At 37.4% G+C, this 20,408-nt stretch overlaps 1 protein-coding gene across 1 annotated transcript; it reads right to left on the bottom strand.

The window, feature by feature from the left end:
- Positions 1–1,971: 1,971 nt before the first annotated feature.
- Positions 1,972–20,209, bottom strand: ptar1 (protein prenyltransferase alpha subunit repeat containing 1). The gene is made up of 7 exons (XM_023286583.3): positions 20,089–20,209; positions 14,904–15,073; positions 14,077–14,143; positions 13,691–13,795; positions 11,651–11,897; positions 8,634–8,992; positions 1,972–7,707 (listed from the first exon to the last, which is right to left on the bottom strand). Exons 1-7 carry the CDS (start codon positions 20,172–20,174, stop codon positions 7,329–7,331), a joined length of 1,413 nt encoding a protein of 470 aa, XP_023142351.1. The 5' UTR covers positions 20,175–20,209; the 3' UTR covers positions 1,972–7,328.
- Positions 20,210–20,408: the final 199 nt, after the last annotated feature.

The following is a 20,408-nucleotide window of genomic DNA, read 5'->3' as shown; positions in this document are numbered from 1 at the left end:
GAGAGTTCTGGCACATCTTCCTCCTACAATGTCTGCCTGTCTGAAGACCGTTATGACCTTAGAAAGAGGAGAGTCATTTTTCCTTCACAATGGCCATGTACGAGTGAGAAAATGTAGTTAGCATTACAGCTTATTGTAGCAGTCTGCTTATAGTTTCAGTGATTTTCTTTGAATTGAATTTGAAGTCAGATATACTTGATATACTCATCTACCTGCTTGAATTTTACTACCAGCTATATATGTAGTATATTTAATGCCAGAGCCGTACATCATAACAGTAAACTATGAATCAATCTCAATGCTAGCCTGTACTTTGTATGTATCATCTATCTTACCATACATGTATCCGATTGTGTGTTATACATTCCTTGTTCCCCACCCCCTTCTCCACCCCTCTACCTCTTCCTCTCTACCTCTTCTGTCCCTCTCAACCCACCTGGCCAGCAGCAGATGGGTCCCCCCACATAAAGAGCCAGGTTCTGCTCAAGGATTTTTTCCCTGTTAAAAGGGTGTTTTCCTTAACACTGTTGCTTTAGAGCTTGCTCCAGGGGTTAAGGCATGTGGGTCCTGTAAAGCGTCTTGAGACAATTTGACCTGTAATTGGAACTATATAAATAAAATTGAACTGAACTGAATATATTGCTGATCAGGCATCTGACAAATGGGATCCAATAATTTTATTGACAGTATAACACAGCAAAGACATGGAAATTAGATAAGGAAGTGAAGCTCTTGACATTTACTGTAAAAAATAATCTTTACAATAACTGGGGAGATATTCATCACATTAACTGTGATCAAGAATACAAAACCAGTATTAACCACTGTTGTGTCCGTGTAGTTTCTCATTCAATGGTCGTCGGAATGTGAATAACACTGACCACACCTCACAGGGGTTAAAAGCTGAGGCAACATCAACCACCACCAGAACTGAAGAAGCCTCTTGGATGAGAGGTGAAACGTCTTCAAGGAACCTTCTTAAAGTCCAGTTGGATTGATTTAAACAACTTTGGATAACCACTGTTGTGTTACACTGCCTTTCTTTTTAAAATAGTCCAAATGTGCTCCATTGGATTTAAATCAGGCGATTTACCTGAACCTGAAACTCTTGTGCAATTTTGGCAGTGTGCTTTGTGTGGTTATGCTGGAATATTCATCCTCTGTCAAGCTGCTGCAGACTGTGGCTCATCTTGTCAGACAGTATTTGGTATATCCACAGGCTTTCGTTGTGCCATCTATAAATGTTATCTTACCTTTTACACTCATGCACCCCCATGTCATGCCCCATATCATATTCATTGTGGTGGCCCTGGTCAGGTTCATGCCAAACATGCTGGACCCCATCTGTGCCCAACATATGTATTTTGGTCTCATCTGACCAAAAAATATACTTTCATATCCATCTGGACTATCGTCATGTTTTTTGTTTTTTAGCAAAGTTACATCTAGCAGTTTTGTAGTTTTTTTTTCTTGAATGCCATTCAAAGCCACTGAGCTTATATATTTTATTTTATAACCCCATTCATCATACATGCAATCACGTCTCTCAGGACTCCATACTTTACTGTTCAACTAAAAAGCAATGAAATTACTGTTGGGTGCTACAATTTTGAAACATTTAGCATTTAAATGATACTGCAGTATGCAGTGATGGTACTGATGTATGTCAGGCTCCAATAACTGAATGAAGTGTCATCAAAATAGCTACAGTAATTGAGGTTATATTGCCCAAGGAAATCCCATGTCAGAGAATGCATGGTAAGAAGAGCGGGCACACTATGAGTGAAATATGAAAATAATAGGGCAAACCTTTTCAGACAGTGTTCCATGGAAAAAAAAACAACTATACTATGGCCAATGTTGCATAATACAAATAGCTGTACAAAGAATGAGGAAAAATTGAGCTGAGAGGAAAAGTCGAACCCTGGCCTCTATCTCACCTTTACACTGCTGACCAATCACAGCATGAAGTAGGTATGAACAGACAAGCTTTATTTTCTTAGTAAGCAGACCATGAAACACTGAAAGTGAAGATATAATACTTTCATTCTATAAATAAGAAAACCGATGAGATAATGGGAGATATTCATTAGGAGCACAGCCTCCCCTGAAGTCAAATGAATAATAATTTAAAAAAAAAAACAAACAAAAAAAACCAGATGCTACATTACTGTTTTTAAAAGCATGTTGAACCTTTAAAAACATTTCTGCATAGTCTTGTATTCAAATCTCATGTGCAAGAATGTTAAAATACCCCCACAATACAGTTCTGATACGCACCTATTCCTGATGTATACATAAAATAAAAATACTAACTTCAAGATTATCTATGACCATTTATACAGCGATTCAAGGTGACAACGCATCAGACTTCACAACTCTTACGCTGAAGGATATAAAAGAAGCTACGAGTTATATGGAAGCACATGAAGATCGAGTAATAGGGAGCCACGAAGTTTTTGTCTACACAGCCTGTGCACACAGTGGCCACTCAGATAAAAATTTCCTTTTAATCTCAAACCACTGTATACGGAGGTGACAACACCCAAACTGCATCAAAGACCCAACATTTATGTTCCTGCCACATTTGTGATGTGATAAGGAATACATGTGACCACATAGCATACAGTGTGAATACTTTTGTGCCCTGAAAAACTGGGAACAACATTCCATAACATCCTTGGAGAAAAGATGAAGTCTCTTCAAACTGCAGGCCATTATATTTTTTGAGGAATATAGGTCAGACAGATCTGTTAGACACAAATTTAAGAATACCATTCTTATTTCTTTTGTCAGTAGAGAGGACACTATAGCAGGAGGAGCTACTATTTTCACTTTCTATGCAATTATATCTCATAAAATTAGAATATGGTGGAAAAAGTTCTACATTTTTCACAAGACATTGCTCAAAGTGATTTTTTTATATATGCATATAGTAAACTCAGAACACATAGACTTAAACATTTGAAATTTTCATTTGTTTTAACTTTGATGAGAACAGCTTGCAGCTCATACCCACCCCCTCCAAAATATATCGCAAAATATAAGAATACTGCAAAGAGGGCCACAGAGATGTCAATCAAGTACACCTACATACAAGTGGTCTAATCAGCTAATTAACTGACAATATCTGCAAACAGCCTTTAACTTCTCAGTCTGGTTCAGTACAGACTGCTGACTTGACAGCTGTCCAGAAGACAATCACTGACACCCTTCACAAGGAGGGTAAAACTCAGAAGTACATTGCTGAAAGGGCTGGCTGTTCATATATTAATGGAAGATAACTGGAAGTAAAAAAGTGTGGTAGGAGAAGATGCACAAATAAAAGGGATGACTGCAGACCTGACAGGATAGTCAAGAAAAGCAGATTCCAGAATGTGGAAGAGATTGACAAGCAGCAAACTGAAGCTGGGACCAGCGCATCCAGAGCTACCATAACAGACGAGTCCGGGAAATGGGCTACAAGTGTCCTCTTCTTATTGTAAAGTCAATCCTGAACACCAAACAACATCAGAAGCATCTTACCTGGGTTAAGCAGAGAAAGAACTGGAGTGTTGCTAAGTGATCCCAAGTCCTCTTTTCAGGTGTAAAGTAAATTTTGCATTTCTTTTGGAAATGAAGGTCCCAGAGTTTGGAGGAAGAGTGGAGAGCCACAGGATCAAAGATGCTTTCAGTCCAGTGAGACGTTGCCAGTCAGTGATGATCTTGGTGCCATGTCATCTGCTGTTGTTGGTCACCATGAATAATCAGGTCCAAAATCAGCGCAGCTGGCTACAAGCAGAGTTTGGAGCACTACATGCTTCTGTCTACTGAAGAACTTTTCAGAATTTGGGTATTTTTGCAATTATAAATCCTTTAATCTTTTTATAATTGATCTGTGTTGATCCTTTGAATATTATGAGATTGATTTTATGTGTACTGATCCTAGAGTATATATGTTTTTCACTTTGAGCAATGTCTGATGAAAATATTGAACCTTTTCCACCATGTTCTATTTATATGAGATGCGCTTGTATAACTGACGGGATGGACTGTGCAGATTCAGCAAGTAACGACTTCAAAGGAGTGCTCCAAATTATTCCTTAACAAAGACATGATGTGAATTGTAACCCTACTGTTGTTACCTCTATTTTTATGTAGTAATGACAAAGCAGCTGGGTCTACTGATACCTAGCTAGCGGTCAGTTAACCCAAAAATGATTGATCTTGAGAGTCATAACTGTCTTCTATGTGAAAGTAGACTCTTAAATTTCTACTGCGCGTAAGTATGAATATGTGCATTAAGACCAGATGATTACTGTGCTGAAATGGGCTAAAAAACATTTTACACAAACTGGCTATAAGCCCTTTTATCTATTAAAAATACATCCATCACAAAACAAGTGTTAAAGTGTTCAAAGAAGTGTTTTATACTTGGAATTTTTCAGTGCGAAAACAAAACTTGTGCAATAAACAGGCTATAGCGTTCAACTTGCTGCCTTCAGTAAAACATTTCACCAGGTGGATGTTTAAGAAAGTAAATCTTGATGAATTCCGTTCCTGCTCAAGTCAGATTTTACTCTCACATTAATCCTAGAATTGAAGAGTGCTGGTTCCTTTAAATTTCAACAAAATGTACATGTCATATTGAGGATAGATGACGACTGATGTCAGAAACTGTCAGATCAATTGGACAATCGTTGGAATATTTTGTCCGTTTTTCATTCTTTATGTGGCCAAAACATTGCCATACACCACAGTTGCATTTTTTTTTGCAACCAAATCTTCTCAGTGTTTTTCTGCTGTTCTTCTTTCCTGTCAATCATTTTGCACTGCACATGTGAAAACTACACGTCTATGCAAACTCTGCCTTGTGAATACATTGTTCATTTGAAACTCAGGGTTTTCAAGAACCCTTAAATCGGTGTAAACTATGTTCGATAAGACAGATCTCTAGATTAGTCGTGGAACATAAGAACTGTGGGAGTTTTTTTTTTGTATCAAGCAGCAAAAAAGTTGCAGCAGGATGTGTTTAATTTACTTTACATCACTCTTCCTGTGATGTATCTATTGAAAATATTGTCATGTCAGCGGTGGACAAATATAAGATGAAGCCCTACTTCCAAACATTCTTGAAATCTTGTGTTCTAGGTGCCTCCAACAAGTGTATAGGAAGCCCTCGTGATTATTTCTAATCTCTCGGATTTGATGCTTTTGGGAAACAAACAACAGAGTCTGTAATGTCATCTTATCCATAAAATGCTTAAGGGAAGTTATAGGGCAAAATAACAGATACTTAAAAAAGCATTTTTTCATGTAGTTGTTTAGCAATGACACTACACAAAACAATAACTGATTATTATCACTACATAATTTATAGCGCTCTTAAATTTTGACCTGTTGTACACTATACACCTGTAACAGATAAAGTAGTTGTAGTAACATCAGTTTGTAGCACCAGTTAATATTTAGGGAACTCAATTCCCCAGCGATCTGTCTTTCAACGTCAAACATCTGTGCTGCTGAAGTGGTAAAGCTGATATTTCTCTGCACATGTATTTAAGTGCTTCAGGCTGTAAGACTCCCAAGTTTGACTTGTTCACAGAGCTTTCCGTTGCTGTAACATTTCACTCAGCTACATAGTTAGAACATACTGAACAGATTTACTACTAAAATCATATAGAACCCAACCGGGAAGTAGCAAAGGATCAGGAAAAGAAAAGAGAAAGAGAAAATGGCATGGTTAAAAGAAATGTTACCACCTTCAGAATGGAAATCTAATAAACCATAGAGAAAAAAAAAAAGAGTCTGGCTGTGCTTCAAACCTACTATTAACCAAGGAAGGCTGACTGAATTTTAAGACATTCATCAAAAGTGGCATAAACATAGGTTATAGAAAGTTTTTCAAGAATGTCAGAAAGACAGTATAATCAGTGTAATGGTCATTCATTTTCAATTTCAAATTGATATAATTAGCTCTAAAAGGGCCGATACTTAAAATACCTTATTGCCTTTAGTGTTAGGTTAAAAAATTGATTCTTTTTATACATTCTTTGAACATATCAGGTGTGACATTGGGAAAATTCTCCAAACCTATGCTTAAAATTGGGATATTTCACCAAAAAAAATCACTTTATTCTAAATTCATCAATTAAAGTTTCTACAGAAATAAACTGTTAGCATCAGATTCCTATAAAAGAAATTTCTGCACTCCGAGAGTTTTCAGGCAAACTGCAGATTGCTTAAACAGAGCAGAGAGGAAACAAAGAAACATATTAGAGGCCGAGAAGAAAATAAGACATACTTGCACAATACGATAAATGTACAAAATGTACAGGGTGTGAAAAATGCACAGTAGGTTGATGTTCTAATTAGGTCAAACAGTACTAAAGACATTTCTGAGTTTTCTCTACTTCTAGCCCTGGTTGTGCTGTTACTATTGAGGTGTAGGACTTTATATTGCATGAGCCACAGTAAGAAAAATTATGACAGGAGCATAAGATGCCCAGACACTGCTTGCAATTCAGAGGGCAAATAATAAAGTACAGATAATTGAAACATAACTTTTTATTTTGAACTATATTTGCTGACTTTGATAGCAACAACTTTATAGAATTTACTTTTTCCTTCATTATAGTTATATTATTCAAAGCCCTTTTAAAAATATAGCTTTATTTCATAATTGCATTTTTCTCTGACACTTGTACATGTAACTTTTCTTTAAAGAGTGGCTACTACCTGGGATACTAGATTTGTAAAAAGGAGGGAATAAGTTCTAACACTTTATTAAACCATTTTGCATCCTATTCCTTCTTTTATACTGCATTTCAGAATGTCTTGTCCACTCTTGTCCAACAATTTTATTTTAATAGGTCAAACAGTGTAAAATCTGTTCTGCTCTCACCTCTGACATTGTTCTTACATCTGTGGCAGCTTCAGTTAATTTCTCTGCTGAAATACTTGAACAAAAATTAAGGAGTGCAGATGAACACCTGCTGGCAATAAAATAAAATGTGGGAAATCCATCTTCGGCATTGAAACACCTGAAATAAGAGAACAATCTACTAACAGACGCACAGTGGGCAGATTTCCATTCTGAAGGGAACTGGCTCAGATGAAGCTCAAGAGAATCCAGATATTTGTGAGGGAAAAGATCCTCATCCTCTCTACCTACTGTCAAGAGGATAGAACAGTAAATAGGCTGCCCCATGACTGGTTTCTGAAGTCACCACTGCATTTAAAGTACGATTAACTTAAGTCAGTACTATAGGAAGGTAAGCTGATCCTAAAACTAAGTCTAAAGGCAACTTGAGTGTTGAGAAAGGATGGGGCCAGCTGTTCTCTCTCTCTCAAGACTGCAGGCCAATAACGGTGTCTAACCACTTCTTGTATGCCACGGCGAAGCGTCTCTGCTCAGGATTACAGCAGCTGTCCAAAATACTGTTTACGAAGCTGTGCTCAGAGGTCAGGGTGGGGGTGCCGGGCAGCAGGACGCCTCTCTTCAGTCGCTTGCTGTCATGCGGGTTTGGCAAGGACACCCTGTCTAGCTCCATAGGTTCACTAGCATGGTTCTGCCCATTCACACTCTCCTCCCGGCCTGCATAGCTCTGAGGGCTGACCTCCGACATGCCTGGATCACAGTCATTGAGGTGAATTGAGTTGTTGTCTCCTCTGCTACTGCACTGATGCTCCCTCCTCCACTGGTTCAACAAGTAGAAGACATGTCGCCTGGCAGGTGTGGAAATATAAATTAACAAATACATTTTGACCTATTTAAACAGGCTGGAAACAGGTTACAATATTCTTACTGCACTATTAGATATTTGCACTTGGGTCTCGAAAATACTGTTTGAGCAACTGTCAGAAAAAAAAGATTTTCCAGTAAATAATGCATTATACTATACAGATGATGTGCCATGTGCGTTACAAAGTCTTAATTTAGGTAAACAATTGTATAGAGTAAAAGAAAAAGGAGCATGGAGATAATCAAGTACAAATACCTCAGAATTGCACTTAGATGATTTTGTAAATGCACTTAGTTTGATTACATCACTGCTTTCCACAAATGTAAAGAGCAAAATCTTACAAATCAGGAAACCCATTAAACCTTACAACAGCAGCAGCAAAAGTAGAGCAGTAAATATAAAGCTCTTGGCAGCAGGACATACTTGTAAAATGTCTGTACAATGTATACTAAAAGTGACAGTATACTAAAAATTTAAGGTGCTTTTTCACCAAAAGATCCAGGAGCTCGAACTTCCCACGAATTTACGGGCAGGAACTTTGCCAGTGGTAAAAGTTCCTCCAGTGCTTTATGATTTGCTTTTCTACAGTTAAGCATATTAGCCTGAAAGTTCTTGAACCTTAAAAGAAGTTGTACTCACTAAGGAAGGAACTTTTGGGAGGTAACACTTTCCCCACAGAATTTAATTTAGACCCTGATTGTTAAGATCAAAACACAGGTAGGGGACTTGAGTTCCTCAAAAGTTTCCTGCTCCCTTAGGAAAACGCATCTTTAGTTTATCTACAGATATGTACTATGAGTCTATTTTAACTAATAATGACTTTCACAATTTATTTGCTAAACATTTTGAAGAGAAGTATTATAATACGTCACTGCAAAATGACAAACACGTTTAGCTCTGTGGGCTCACCTGTGACTCCAGAGCGTTTCGTGTCCAGGAAAGGACTGAATCAGGTCTGAGCACAGTTCTATCTCTTGTTGAAAAAGCTGAAGGACTGTGGTGAAGCTCAGCTGTCTGTCATCCTCATTAGCTGCCTCTGCTCCTGACAGCTCCCCATTAGTTTGACTGCAGCTGTGCTGGTGGGGACCGCTACTGGGTAATGTGCTGGACCAGTGCTGGGATGAACCGTTGATGGTGGCGGAAGCTGAAGTCTGGTAGTGCTCAGTGATCAGCTCCTTGAGTAGGAACTGGCGGTAGTGAAAGCCACTGTGGTCCGACACATGCATGGACACCCACAGGCGCATAGAAGACAGCTCATCATGGAAAACCTGCCAGGTAACATGGTCACACAAGTGCCCATGAAGAAAAGAAAACTAATATTGAGGACTCACAACATTTACTAAATAGATTGATTGCAATAGGGTGTTGATTTTTTTTATCACTCAGTACATCAAGTTTCTATTTTTGTTACTGGCACATGGTCAATATACAAGCAGTAAAGGTTAACAGCTAGAATTATACTTCTTTTAGGTCAATAGATTTCTTCAACAATAATAGAAGAGGAATGTTACAACCCCTGAAATATGACCATCAGTATCAACAACATAAAAATTCTCTGATTCTTAATAGCACAACAAAAAAAGAAAACCAATGAATGTATTTTAACATAAAGTCATATTTGGAAAAACTTGTATTGGAGCGTAAAAGTTGTAATAAATGTAATAATTAATAAAAATACATTACTGTTAATATTCTTGCTCCAAAAAATACAAAAGCAGTGGTGGCTGCATTTCTACTCTGATAGAAAAACGAATGTAAATAACAAATAGGACTTTTGATTGGAGGTATATATTGCAATAAATTTCAGCTGCATTGCAGTACCACAAGAAAAGACTAACTGTACCATGGTGCAGTCTTTTCACAACACTGGCAAACCATCTGTTTTATCACAGAGGTACATATTTTTTGATAAATTTATGAATATACAGGATTTGAGCTAACTACATAAATACAGTTGTGAACAAAAATGTACGTATACTTGTAAAGACAGTGTATATCATGGCAGTCTTGAGTGTCCAATGACTCCTAGAATTCTTGATTTTCTATGATCAAATCATTAAAACACATGCATTTTATCAGAAAAAAACAATCATGCATTTTGGGTTTTGTGCATATTTATTATAGGCCTTTTCTGACAAAGTCTGCTGGGTCAAAATTATATATACAGCAACTTGAATGATCAGTTTTAGTGATGTAGAAAGTGTTCATCAAACTTTCTCATGAGTGTTTATGATTGACTACAGCTGCTGACTTTTGTGATTGAATTTAAATAGGGCCCATTTGATACACTCAAACTCAACCACAAACGCTACAACGCAGAAGTCTAAGGAGCTGAGTACGGATCTGAAGAAGAAAATTATTGACTTGAACAAGTCAGAAGTTTACTTGGACCACTTGAGAGGGAGATTTTTATTTATTTATTTATTTTTAGAAGACTAGGATCAGGTTGGTGCTCTTACTTTGACACTTCTGAGAGATCTGTATAATAAATCCATAGTACTTAAATCTGTATAGTATGTGCATATCAACCTTAAACTGTTATCTTCTTGTATAATTTGTCCATAATCTGCATATTATATCCATAACATTCATATATATCCTTATATCCATATTTTATGCCAATTAGTATAGCATGTTCATTGCACCTGTACAGTATCCATCTAGCATCCCAATAATCTGTATATTATGTCTATATATCCATTCATATACATCCCTATGCTATGTCTATCGGTATAGTATGTTCATCGCACCTCCAACTGTGTATTACAATCTGTAAATATGTGCATAGCATCTCAATATTCAGTGAATTATGTTTATAAAAAAACATACGTATTCTATGGTTATGATATATCAAGTCTCATTCCCCCCCATATATATATCTTTGCACATTTTGTAAATCTTGCACTTGCTACTTATTGCATGTCCGTTTAGATGCCAAAATGCATTTCGTTACCTGTATTTGTACATGTGTAATGACAATAAAGTTCAATCTAATCTAAAGCAAGTGTCTTGTGAACGGGCACAGTACATGAAGTGGCCTCATTACCTTGTGTATAGATAGATGACTGTGCCTTGACATAAAGGGCCTTTGTGTTAAATATTACTGGCAGCTGACATTAATTCTTGTGTATATAACTGCACCTATAAACTTTTTTTTGTGTGCAAGTGATTTGTTTGTGCATGTGTTTACAAACTGGCTCATCTCAAACTGGCCTAGAAGATGAATCAAGCATTTTGAACTTAACTGAATACTGCTAGTAAATACTAAATATAACATTTCCAGATTGATTACTGTCGCCTTAGGGCTGCTCTGGGGGTTCAGGCATATGGGTTCTGTAAAGCGTCTTGGTGGCCTAAAAGTGTGAAATTATTGTTGATTTTTTTGCAACAAACAATAGACTCCCAGAGCTATCTGATCATTTATATGAAGGCAGCCTTTAGACATCTTGCAAAGATGTGCATAGAATACCTCTCTGTGAGTTGTTGAATAATGTTCTTTGGAATTTACAACTCAAACTGTAAACTGAAACACTTGCTTGTCTACAGGGTGGGCCATAAGTTTCCATATATAGGAAAATATATAATGTATATATTTTTTTTATGTTTCAGATACCCTAGACGATGCATTTGACACTATCTTTGGGGGCACTTGAAGGCCATGGTGTATCAGGTGAAGATAGGAGACATAAATCATCTCAAGGTACACATCACCAACGCCATTACAAGCATAACTTCAATTGTGCTTATGCAAGTTCATCAACAGTGGAAAACATGTATTAGTATGTGTTTTCAAAACAACGGTGATCATATAGAGCACATTATATAAATAAAAATGGTTGTCCAACATAAAATGGTTATTTTTCCTATGTATGGAAACTTATGGCCCACCCTGTATATATAGATACTATGTACATAAAGATTCTTACTTTGCCATTGCCTTTGGCCATGTGCTGCAGCACCCAGATGCGGTGGGACCAGGCATTGTAGTTGCTGGGATAGCGGCAGGCAGCATCAGAGCATACCCTCATCTCTTGGTGGAGAGTCCTGGTCAGATGGTCACTGAGCTGTCGGCTGCTGTCTGCATTTGGCTGCTCTGCTTCACCCTGCTGCTCCTGAGTCTTATTGTGGCTCACAGCAAGGAACTGATCCAGGATCTGCTGCAGCACCCAGCGTCTGCAGGAAGACATTGTCTGGTAGGTTAGATAACTTCAATAACTGAGTGTATAGCTACTGCTTTGTACAATAAAAAAAACATAAGTATCCATTTGCAATATCACTTATTTTTAAAACTCTATCAAACCTGTGATCATTGAAACTAAATTGCACAGCTGTATTTTCAAATGAGTCTAAGTGAATGAACATGGTTATAGAATGACCTGTGAACAGCAGAACTTTCTCCATTTTGGACCTATGGGCTGTGTCTAGCTGCTTTATGGTTCCACATTGAAAAGAACTGGCAGAGGAACTGACAAATTGATTGTGTCTTTATGATGGAAAACAATTCACAAAGATAAGTGATCGACTATGGAATAGAGGGAACACAGTTGCAGCAGTAATCATAATTACTTTACACTGTCTGTTATAGTGGATACACTAAAATACTGGCTCACAAGATGATAGTATGACAGAAAACAGATGGAGACAGTAATATTACATGAAACACTGTTTTCCAACTGGAATCAAACTGCTGTGACCATTTGACTAAGAGGACGCTACAGCACACACATTATTTACAGAAGGGTTTTTTTGTTGTTTATAAGATTAAACATCCAACTTGTTAGCTTAAAAATTATGCAAATATTAGTAAAAATTATTACAAACAATTTAACATTAGGGGTGCAACAAATAAAATCAATGGCCAAATTATTTGCTAACAAATTCATTTGTTTAATTTATTTGTTTACTACTTAGTGACATTGTCTTGTATGTTTAATAAGCCAACTTGGAATGCTCTTCCTTGAAAGCATGACCTGACTGAAGTGTATCGCAAAGTAATGTGATAATATAAAAGCATGGAGCACCTTTTGATTGTCTGGGGTCATAAGTTCACTGCTGACCGCCACTTAAAAGAACTGGAAGAAAACTGATACAGCAAAAATAACAATAATCACGGCTACCAACAGTGTGCTGCAATCCTTGTAGCCTGCCAGGTTTAAGTTGACCCTCACCGGGCTGAAGCATAGAGTAGGAAGTCTTTTAAACAACAGTTACAGCGAGGCAGTTTGGCTTGACACAGATACAATGGTTGTAAAGCTCACTAGTGACATTCAACACTCTTGGCTCCATCGAGTCAACAACCTTAGACCAGTTTCCGGTTGATAAATTAAAGCCGGCAAGAACCATATTCTTGGTACATTATTACTAGGTCTACCTTAATGCCATCAGACTGTTGCAAAACCACACTCTTATTCAAAAAAGACACTTGGTTGCAGTGGTGCAGCCTACTGGTCATTGCGGTGAACCTTCAAAAAACCCGGTTTGTTTTTAGCAGATTTGTCTGTTTACCAGCCTGCTATTCAGGGTGTGCATGAGAGTGTTTTTGTGAGGTTCCAACCGAGTTTTCATCAAAATTTTAGTAAAGTTGAGCATCAGAATCTGCAGTTCACTGCAATCCACATAAACACAAATATGAGTTTTACAAAGGCATACAATCGACATCTTTGCTGTCTTTATTGCTAGCTAGCCATACCTAAAAGAAATTCAAGCTATGAAAAACTAAAGAAGCCATTCAGTAAGAATGTTCAGTTTTACATTCAGTGTAATTCATGAGCCTCAGGGTTGATTACTTGTTTCAATAAGCGATAAATTAGTCAACTGTCAAAAAAGTCCTTGTCTGCATCCCAAATAGGTATACCAACTTCTGTTGTATACTCTAAATAAATTGGTTAGAACATTTGTGGTTAGTGTGGATTTGTGAAAGTGACAGTGTTTATAGAAGAACAAGGTGCTCTTCAGTTAATTTTTACCTGTGTATCCACGTCTCTGGGCTCTTGGGGAATTTGGTGAGGGCCAGCTGGCCCAGGTAGAGGTCCTTCTCTGGGTTAAGAACCCCACACTGCAACAGTTCCTTTCTGTAACAACAATGAGTCGTGCTTTCCAAAAGATCTAGACAGGAGACTACAGGCTAAGGTGAGTATAGCATGCTTTGGCCACTGTCACATGTTAAGCAATGATCATAGGTGTATCCATAGAGGTTTTATAGCAAGCAGCCAAAGTTCCAGTCTCACTATGTTCAGCGTTGAATATTTTGTCTTATTTTGTATTAAGATGTTGTTCACCATCAAGGGCATGGGCAATAAATAGCTGACATTCATGAGAATTTTTTATTTTGTTGTGTATAGCTGGCCTGTACCTGACATTCCATGCGGTGGTAAAGTCTGGGTTGAGCAGCAACAGAGTGCAGGTGATATCCACTAAAGCTGAAACAAACATGAACACAAATCTGATTTTCTACTTGGGGGAGCAATGTAACAGTATATTGGTAAAATTGGGAGCTCCTTGGCTAAGCATTTTAATCATTCAAGAATTTATCTCATGACCCATTTCAGACCACTTATTCAATAACTGGCCTCACTTGGTCAACCAATCGAAAATAAATGTGGCAAGGTCTGTCAATATTGAATTACTCCGATTAAAAAGAGATCAGGGATTGCCAGAAAATTTAGAGTAACAGTCATTCATAAGAAAAATATATCACCAGGATACAGCATTCACGTGTGACTAAAAATGCATAAAACTTAAATTAATAAATACAAAAAAATGAAACTTCAATAAAATCGGATTTAATCTTGGCTGGACTTCCTGGTCTCAAATCTGTCATTATGGACATAATTTGTCCATAATGACAGACATATATAAAACAGAACTACAGGCAGTAGGGTGTATAAAGAACTGCTAAAATCCATTTCATTGTCAAGGTGACTTCATGGACCCGAGGCTTCTGTGTGTAACAAGCACTACACTGTGCACCAGCTGCAGGAAACATTACCAAACTCGAATAAATTTGTACAAACTGCAGCAATATTTATACAGTCTGCATCTTCTTCATGATTTTGGTTTAAAATAATTGTACAAATATGTTTTGGCCCAGAAGATAATTTGTCGCAAGAGACAAAACCTAAATGAGAACAAATTTAGTAAGCCTCCTGAAATAATTTACTAATGTAGACATTCCGTTACCTTCCCTGTCTAACCAGTGTTTGCGTTGGCGGTAGAGCAGCAACTTGTTGTGGACATATGGCAGCAGAAACTTGACACACCAGCTCTCAACACCCAGCTTGTTTTCCACCAACACAATGGGACTGCGGTTGCAGCGGGCCTCTGGACATGGAATCACACCAATCTCATCACTAAGGGAGCAGACAGCAAGAATGAGGACTGAGAGTGGGTTTACATTGCTTTATATGGACATAAAAAATCATTCTGAAAACACATCATGTTGCTTTTCTTGTGGTATATTCATATTCTCTGGAATATCTTGATTTCTTTGGAGACGGCCGAGTCTCAGAGCCATTAGAACTGTCTTATGGTTGAACAATTAATCAATTTCCGAAAAACAATTAGCAAATCAGAAAGGCTGCAGTTTAGTGTATGAGTTATGCAGCGCGCCTGACCCAAGCTTTCAACTGTTCTGTTCTACAAAATCATGCTGTCCTCCTTACATGACAGTCATGCTCACGAATCAGCGGTGGCCAAAGGCAAATGCATGCAGCACCAGTACAGTGTTCAGCACACATGGAATTGATCCATCCTTTTTAATAGGGCTGGCCCGAATAGCAATTTCTGGGCTGCGGATATTCATCCCTGACTAATGACGAATATCCAAATATTCGGATTAGTTCGTAACATCCGACTCGAGGGGGGTGTGGGGGAATCCAAATACCGGTAGTCGGATCTCATAATAAATATTCGGATACCACCGCAACAACCGAATATTGGGGTTCAGCCCTACTATTTAGTGACTTTTCCAGAAACGGGTGTCTTTATACTACAATCACTTGAGACACATTTCCTGCACTCAATTAATTTTTTTATATTAGCTGTTTGATTAGGTGAGTCACTTCAGAGAGGCTAATACTTATGCTATCACCCATTTTATTCATTTTATGTATATTTTTATTCAATTGACTACTTTTTAGAAATCTTTTTTTTCACTTCAAAATGAACAAGTCTTCTTTTGTAAATTCTTGTAAAAAAAAAAAAAAAAAACAACAAAAAATTGGCTACAATTCAATACTGGGAAACAATAAAGGGGGAAAACTTCCAATAGGGTTTAAAATTTTTCCAAAGGCATTGCAGAGATTATTTCAGTGCTGTTCCTGAGCCATAAGTGAGTGACCTACCTACTTCAATGTCAGAGATACTCTACAGAAAGATCCTATTATTTTCTAATTAGAATTTCTTTCATTTTTAAATATCTTTAGCAGTTTTCCTGCTTGTAATTAAGGAATAGTAGAGGGGTGATGGAAAAGGTGGGGGGGCAGAGAGGAAATGACTCAGCAAATCAGCCTTATGCAATTAGAAGCAACTCATGTATTAAAGTTTTCATTCTTGTATTAGAATTAAGAGCAGCTAATATTCTGATGGTATCTTATGTAGTAGTGCCCAAGCATGTATTAAAACTATTACATAAGGAAAATAGAACCGCAGTTTGAATTTTTAAAAATTATATCACAAGTAAAATGGCTAAATCTGTCAGAAAACTGGCAAGTAATTTAATAACAATAATTTAGCCCTACTGTGTAATCCAGACTACAGTATCTGAAAGTCAATCAGCCACAGCCCAGCGTTTGTTGAGTTTTACTGTTCTTGAGGCCTCCTCAGATGCACATGCAGATGCTCACCACAAGTATTTGAGTCTGAACCATCTTGTGTGAGCAAAAAGACAGTACTGTTTCAACCACCATTGACACTGTCCCACCCATTAAAACCACAAAGCTTTTTGGCTTTTGTCTTCAGCCTTACAGCAGCTTTACAACAATAATGTCAAATAAGAAAGGAAAGCATTCAGAAAACAGAGCAGAAATGAAAGATGGGTATATTGCAGATATTATTTCTCAGTATAAAGACTCTCCTGTGTAAATAGCATCCACCTATTAAAAAAATACCACAATGCAATATTTTTCTGATATTATCAGAAGAATACAATATTTTTCTGATATTATCACAAAGAAGTATAATAATCTTACTGCATTATTGTCAAGTGTTTTCATGTGGTAAGTCCTATCATTTTTTCCAGTTCAACCTCCTGTTTGAAGGCTTCTGCTGCAAAACGTAATGATAAACTACAGCCCTTGAAAGACAAAGTTTATCACCTCAAAATTAGCATTATTCCATCTGTAAATAGTCTGATCATCACTACAGTTCTAAACTAGCACAGCTTTCCACAAGCACCATCTGCCCTCTAAACAGCATTCAGCTGGCAACTTTTTAACATCAATTTCAGATTCTAATCAAATCAGTTTTGATAAATAAGTTATAATTCATTGTCATGTCTACATTTTTTGCAACTACTCTCTGATTCATAACAAACATGTATCTGTCCAAAAGTGCAATTCAAGTGGTCAGCAGTACATAGAAATTGCATGTCTACAATCCCCAGTCAAATCTGATAAAAACTGCTTGCAAAGTTTGGTGACTTTTTCCCAACATCAGGCTTACAAGTGTTTTTCTGTGCAGGTCATACTTCTACTACACTTGCACCTTGTTTCACAACACTGTGCTTCTGCAAGGGCAACAACACGATTAGCAGAATGCTTGTAATAGCTATTTAGGGCCTCTGTGGGCTGAAATACACAAGCAGTCTAATTCTCATTTACAATAATTCACTACATATTTCTGTCAGGTAGACAAGCTGCATAAAAATATGCACAGATCTACGTCCTCCGAGACAAGAATTACCACAACAAATTCCCTCACCTCAATAACTATGTTTAAGACATGAAAACTCAAAAAGCGGGACATTTTTTGCAGCTGGATAAGAATAGATTTCAGTCATTATTCATGCCACAGAATTTAGGTAGCATTTAACTAGTACACTGCTCCCTTTTGATAAATCACATGCAAAAATTCATTGAGTCCTAGTCCATTCACTATTGTAATGTACCACTAAATCAATCAGACAAAGCCAACCATGCCCTCATATCCACCTGCAACTCTGTTTTGGCAAAACTCAATTTCTTTATCCTGTCTCAGAGCAGTTTGGAGATTGCGGCAACAATCTCAGCTAGATAAAAAAAAGAAATTAGATTGTTTATTTAATGATTCATGGTAGTATAAGTTTATCATACAGCACCACAGAGATTTTTATGTTCTCTACACTTCTTGCCATAGCTGTGCTGTTTTTAAAGACGTGCAGTACTTTAAATTGCAGTCAGTGAAACTGTGACAGGAGCAAAAAACAACCAGTCACTGCTTTGCTATGGGGCTAAAATACAAAGTAAAATGTTCAGTTTGTTAAGGGGTTTGATAGAAATTTGGATTTCTTTCAGGGGTTGCAACTCTGACCTAAAAAAAAAGCCTCTATTTGTTGTCTTTTTTTAAATCATTATTACGTTGGAGTCTACAGATTTACACTCTGATATGCAAATCTTTATTTCCATGCTGCCCTGTGCCATGACTGCATGTCATGGCACTTAAACTGAAATGAACTTAAACAAAATGGTTATATCCCCTTTTTGTAGGAAATTGTCTAGAATAATCAACTGATCAGTAAAATAGTCAATAGATTAATCAATAGAAAAATAGTTGTTAAAAAGAAAATTGAGTTGGAAAAACTGAGTCTGTATCTGTTAATTTACTGTGTAAAACACACTGGATCAAGTGCATTATGTATACATTGTTATGCAAATTAAGCTGAGTTGATGTTATTGATGTCTGGATGACACTTTCATGTTTTCTGTGCTGTTTCATGCTGTCTTAGACAGCTTGTACAATTCTTTTCGATCAATTAAAATTGTACGCCTTTGGTCCCAAATATCAGATCAGCATCAAAATTGTGACTACTTCCTGTGTACAGTGATTTCTTCAGACAATGTCAAGCTTATAAATTTTGTATTTTAATGTCAACATGTAGCCTTTATAAGCTGTGTTTCAATCGGTATCTCATACCAGTTCTGTTGTCTGATGGCAGAAACAGAAAAATATGTACATTAGAACAGCTTTACTGGTAATTGTGAGCATAGAGAGCAGGAGTGAAGAAAACAGATGTAAAGAGCCTGTGTGATTCTCATGCAGTGTTCATCATCTGGCAGCTCTGCGGCTGTGGTGTGCCATCTGCACAGTTTACAAACCACATTTTTGTTCTGCAATCATTTTAAGAATTCCCAGACTATTGCAGTGTTGGGTTGTTGGAAACATTTACATGTAACTGAGCTGGACACCACCGTTATTGTCTAAAATTCTATCGCTGACTGCAGCTAACCAATGACTGGAGTCAAAAATAACAGGCATCATGATGCAACAATTACATGTTGATACTTAAGAAAAACATATGTTCTAATGAACTGAAGTTAAAAAGAAAAAACATTTTAAAAAACCCTGCAACCCTGAACAACATTGATGTTATCGATTATTTGTGATTATTTATGTAGAATTTTTATTTGATCTTTTGTTTATTTGTGTGTTACTGTGCATTCATATTACTTGACGTTCTGTCCACTAAGGTGTAAAGAACATTAGCATAATAGTAACCAATGACTAAATGACCGAAAGGTATCACTTTAACAGACTGATGAAAAGGCAATGTTGTGTATTCCACGTCTGACAACAGTCCAGCTACTACGTTTTTGCCCTGCTCTCCACAGATGAACATTTACAGCTTTAAGTACTGTTGAAGTTGGAATTTACATTTATGTAGTTGCAAAGCTAACGGGTGAGCGCAGGGCTCCATCTGACAGCCTGTGTTTCTAAAAACACGGTAACCCTGCGTAATAATAGCTACCAAGATTTCAAATTGAAACGTTCTCATATGTGCCAAAATAAAATAATCCCAAAAATATTGAGCTAACGTTACTGGCCGGTGCAGCATGTCTGGTTATAACAGCTATCCTGTTTACCATGTTAAAATGTTAGTGAGGAAAGTGAACGAAACAACAGGCCGATTTCCTATGTTTTGAATATTTAACAAAGATTTGGTATTCTCCAAATGTCTCTTTGAAACCTTACCTTTTACTAGAAATTTTAAGAAACAAACAGCTAAGCTAGCTGGCTAAGGCATAAACTTTCTCTGGACGCTCCGGTTTCCAGGTAATAGTCCCAGCCCAAGCCGAAATTTTGCTTTGTAGCGTTGCTTGGCTTCGGTTTCTCTGGATGTGAAAAGTAACGCTGCAGTCTTTCTGCTCCATTCACAGTCAACCATACTCACATGTTGGGATTCCTCTTGAATGCGTTAGTGATGTCTTTGACAACTCTTTGGACCAAGACGTCCACCTCCTCCTCCGACTCCGCCATTTTTTAGGGCACCGACTGACGTCACATGGATAAGGGACTTTTTCCGGGTATAAATGACAACACGACGGAAGCCCGGATCGACCAAAGGCAAATAAGCTAGGCTCAGTAGTGTGATTGTTTCGCTCTTCACGTTAATGCTGTTTCAGCTCTTTTCACACTGTTGAGATCCAAATCTTTACCTAGCCAGGCACAGAAGCAGTTTTCCGTTCCACAGTAAATCCTGTCTCACTATTA

This window comes from Amphiprion ocellaris, chromosome 6 (genome assembly GCF_022539595.1).
Source record: "Amphiprion ocellaris isolate individual 3 ecotype Okinawa chromosome 6, ASM2253959v1, whole genome shotgun sequence".
Classification (NCBI taxonomy): Eukaryota; Metazoa; Chordata; class Actinopteri; family Pomacentridae; genus Amphiprion; species Amphiprion ocellaris.
Note: the sequence above shows the minus strand (reverse complement) of the source record. Positions and strands in the feature narration are given on the sequence as shown.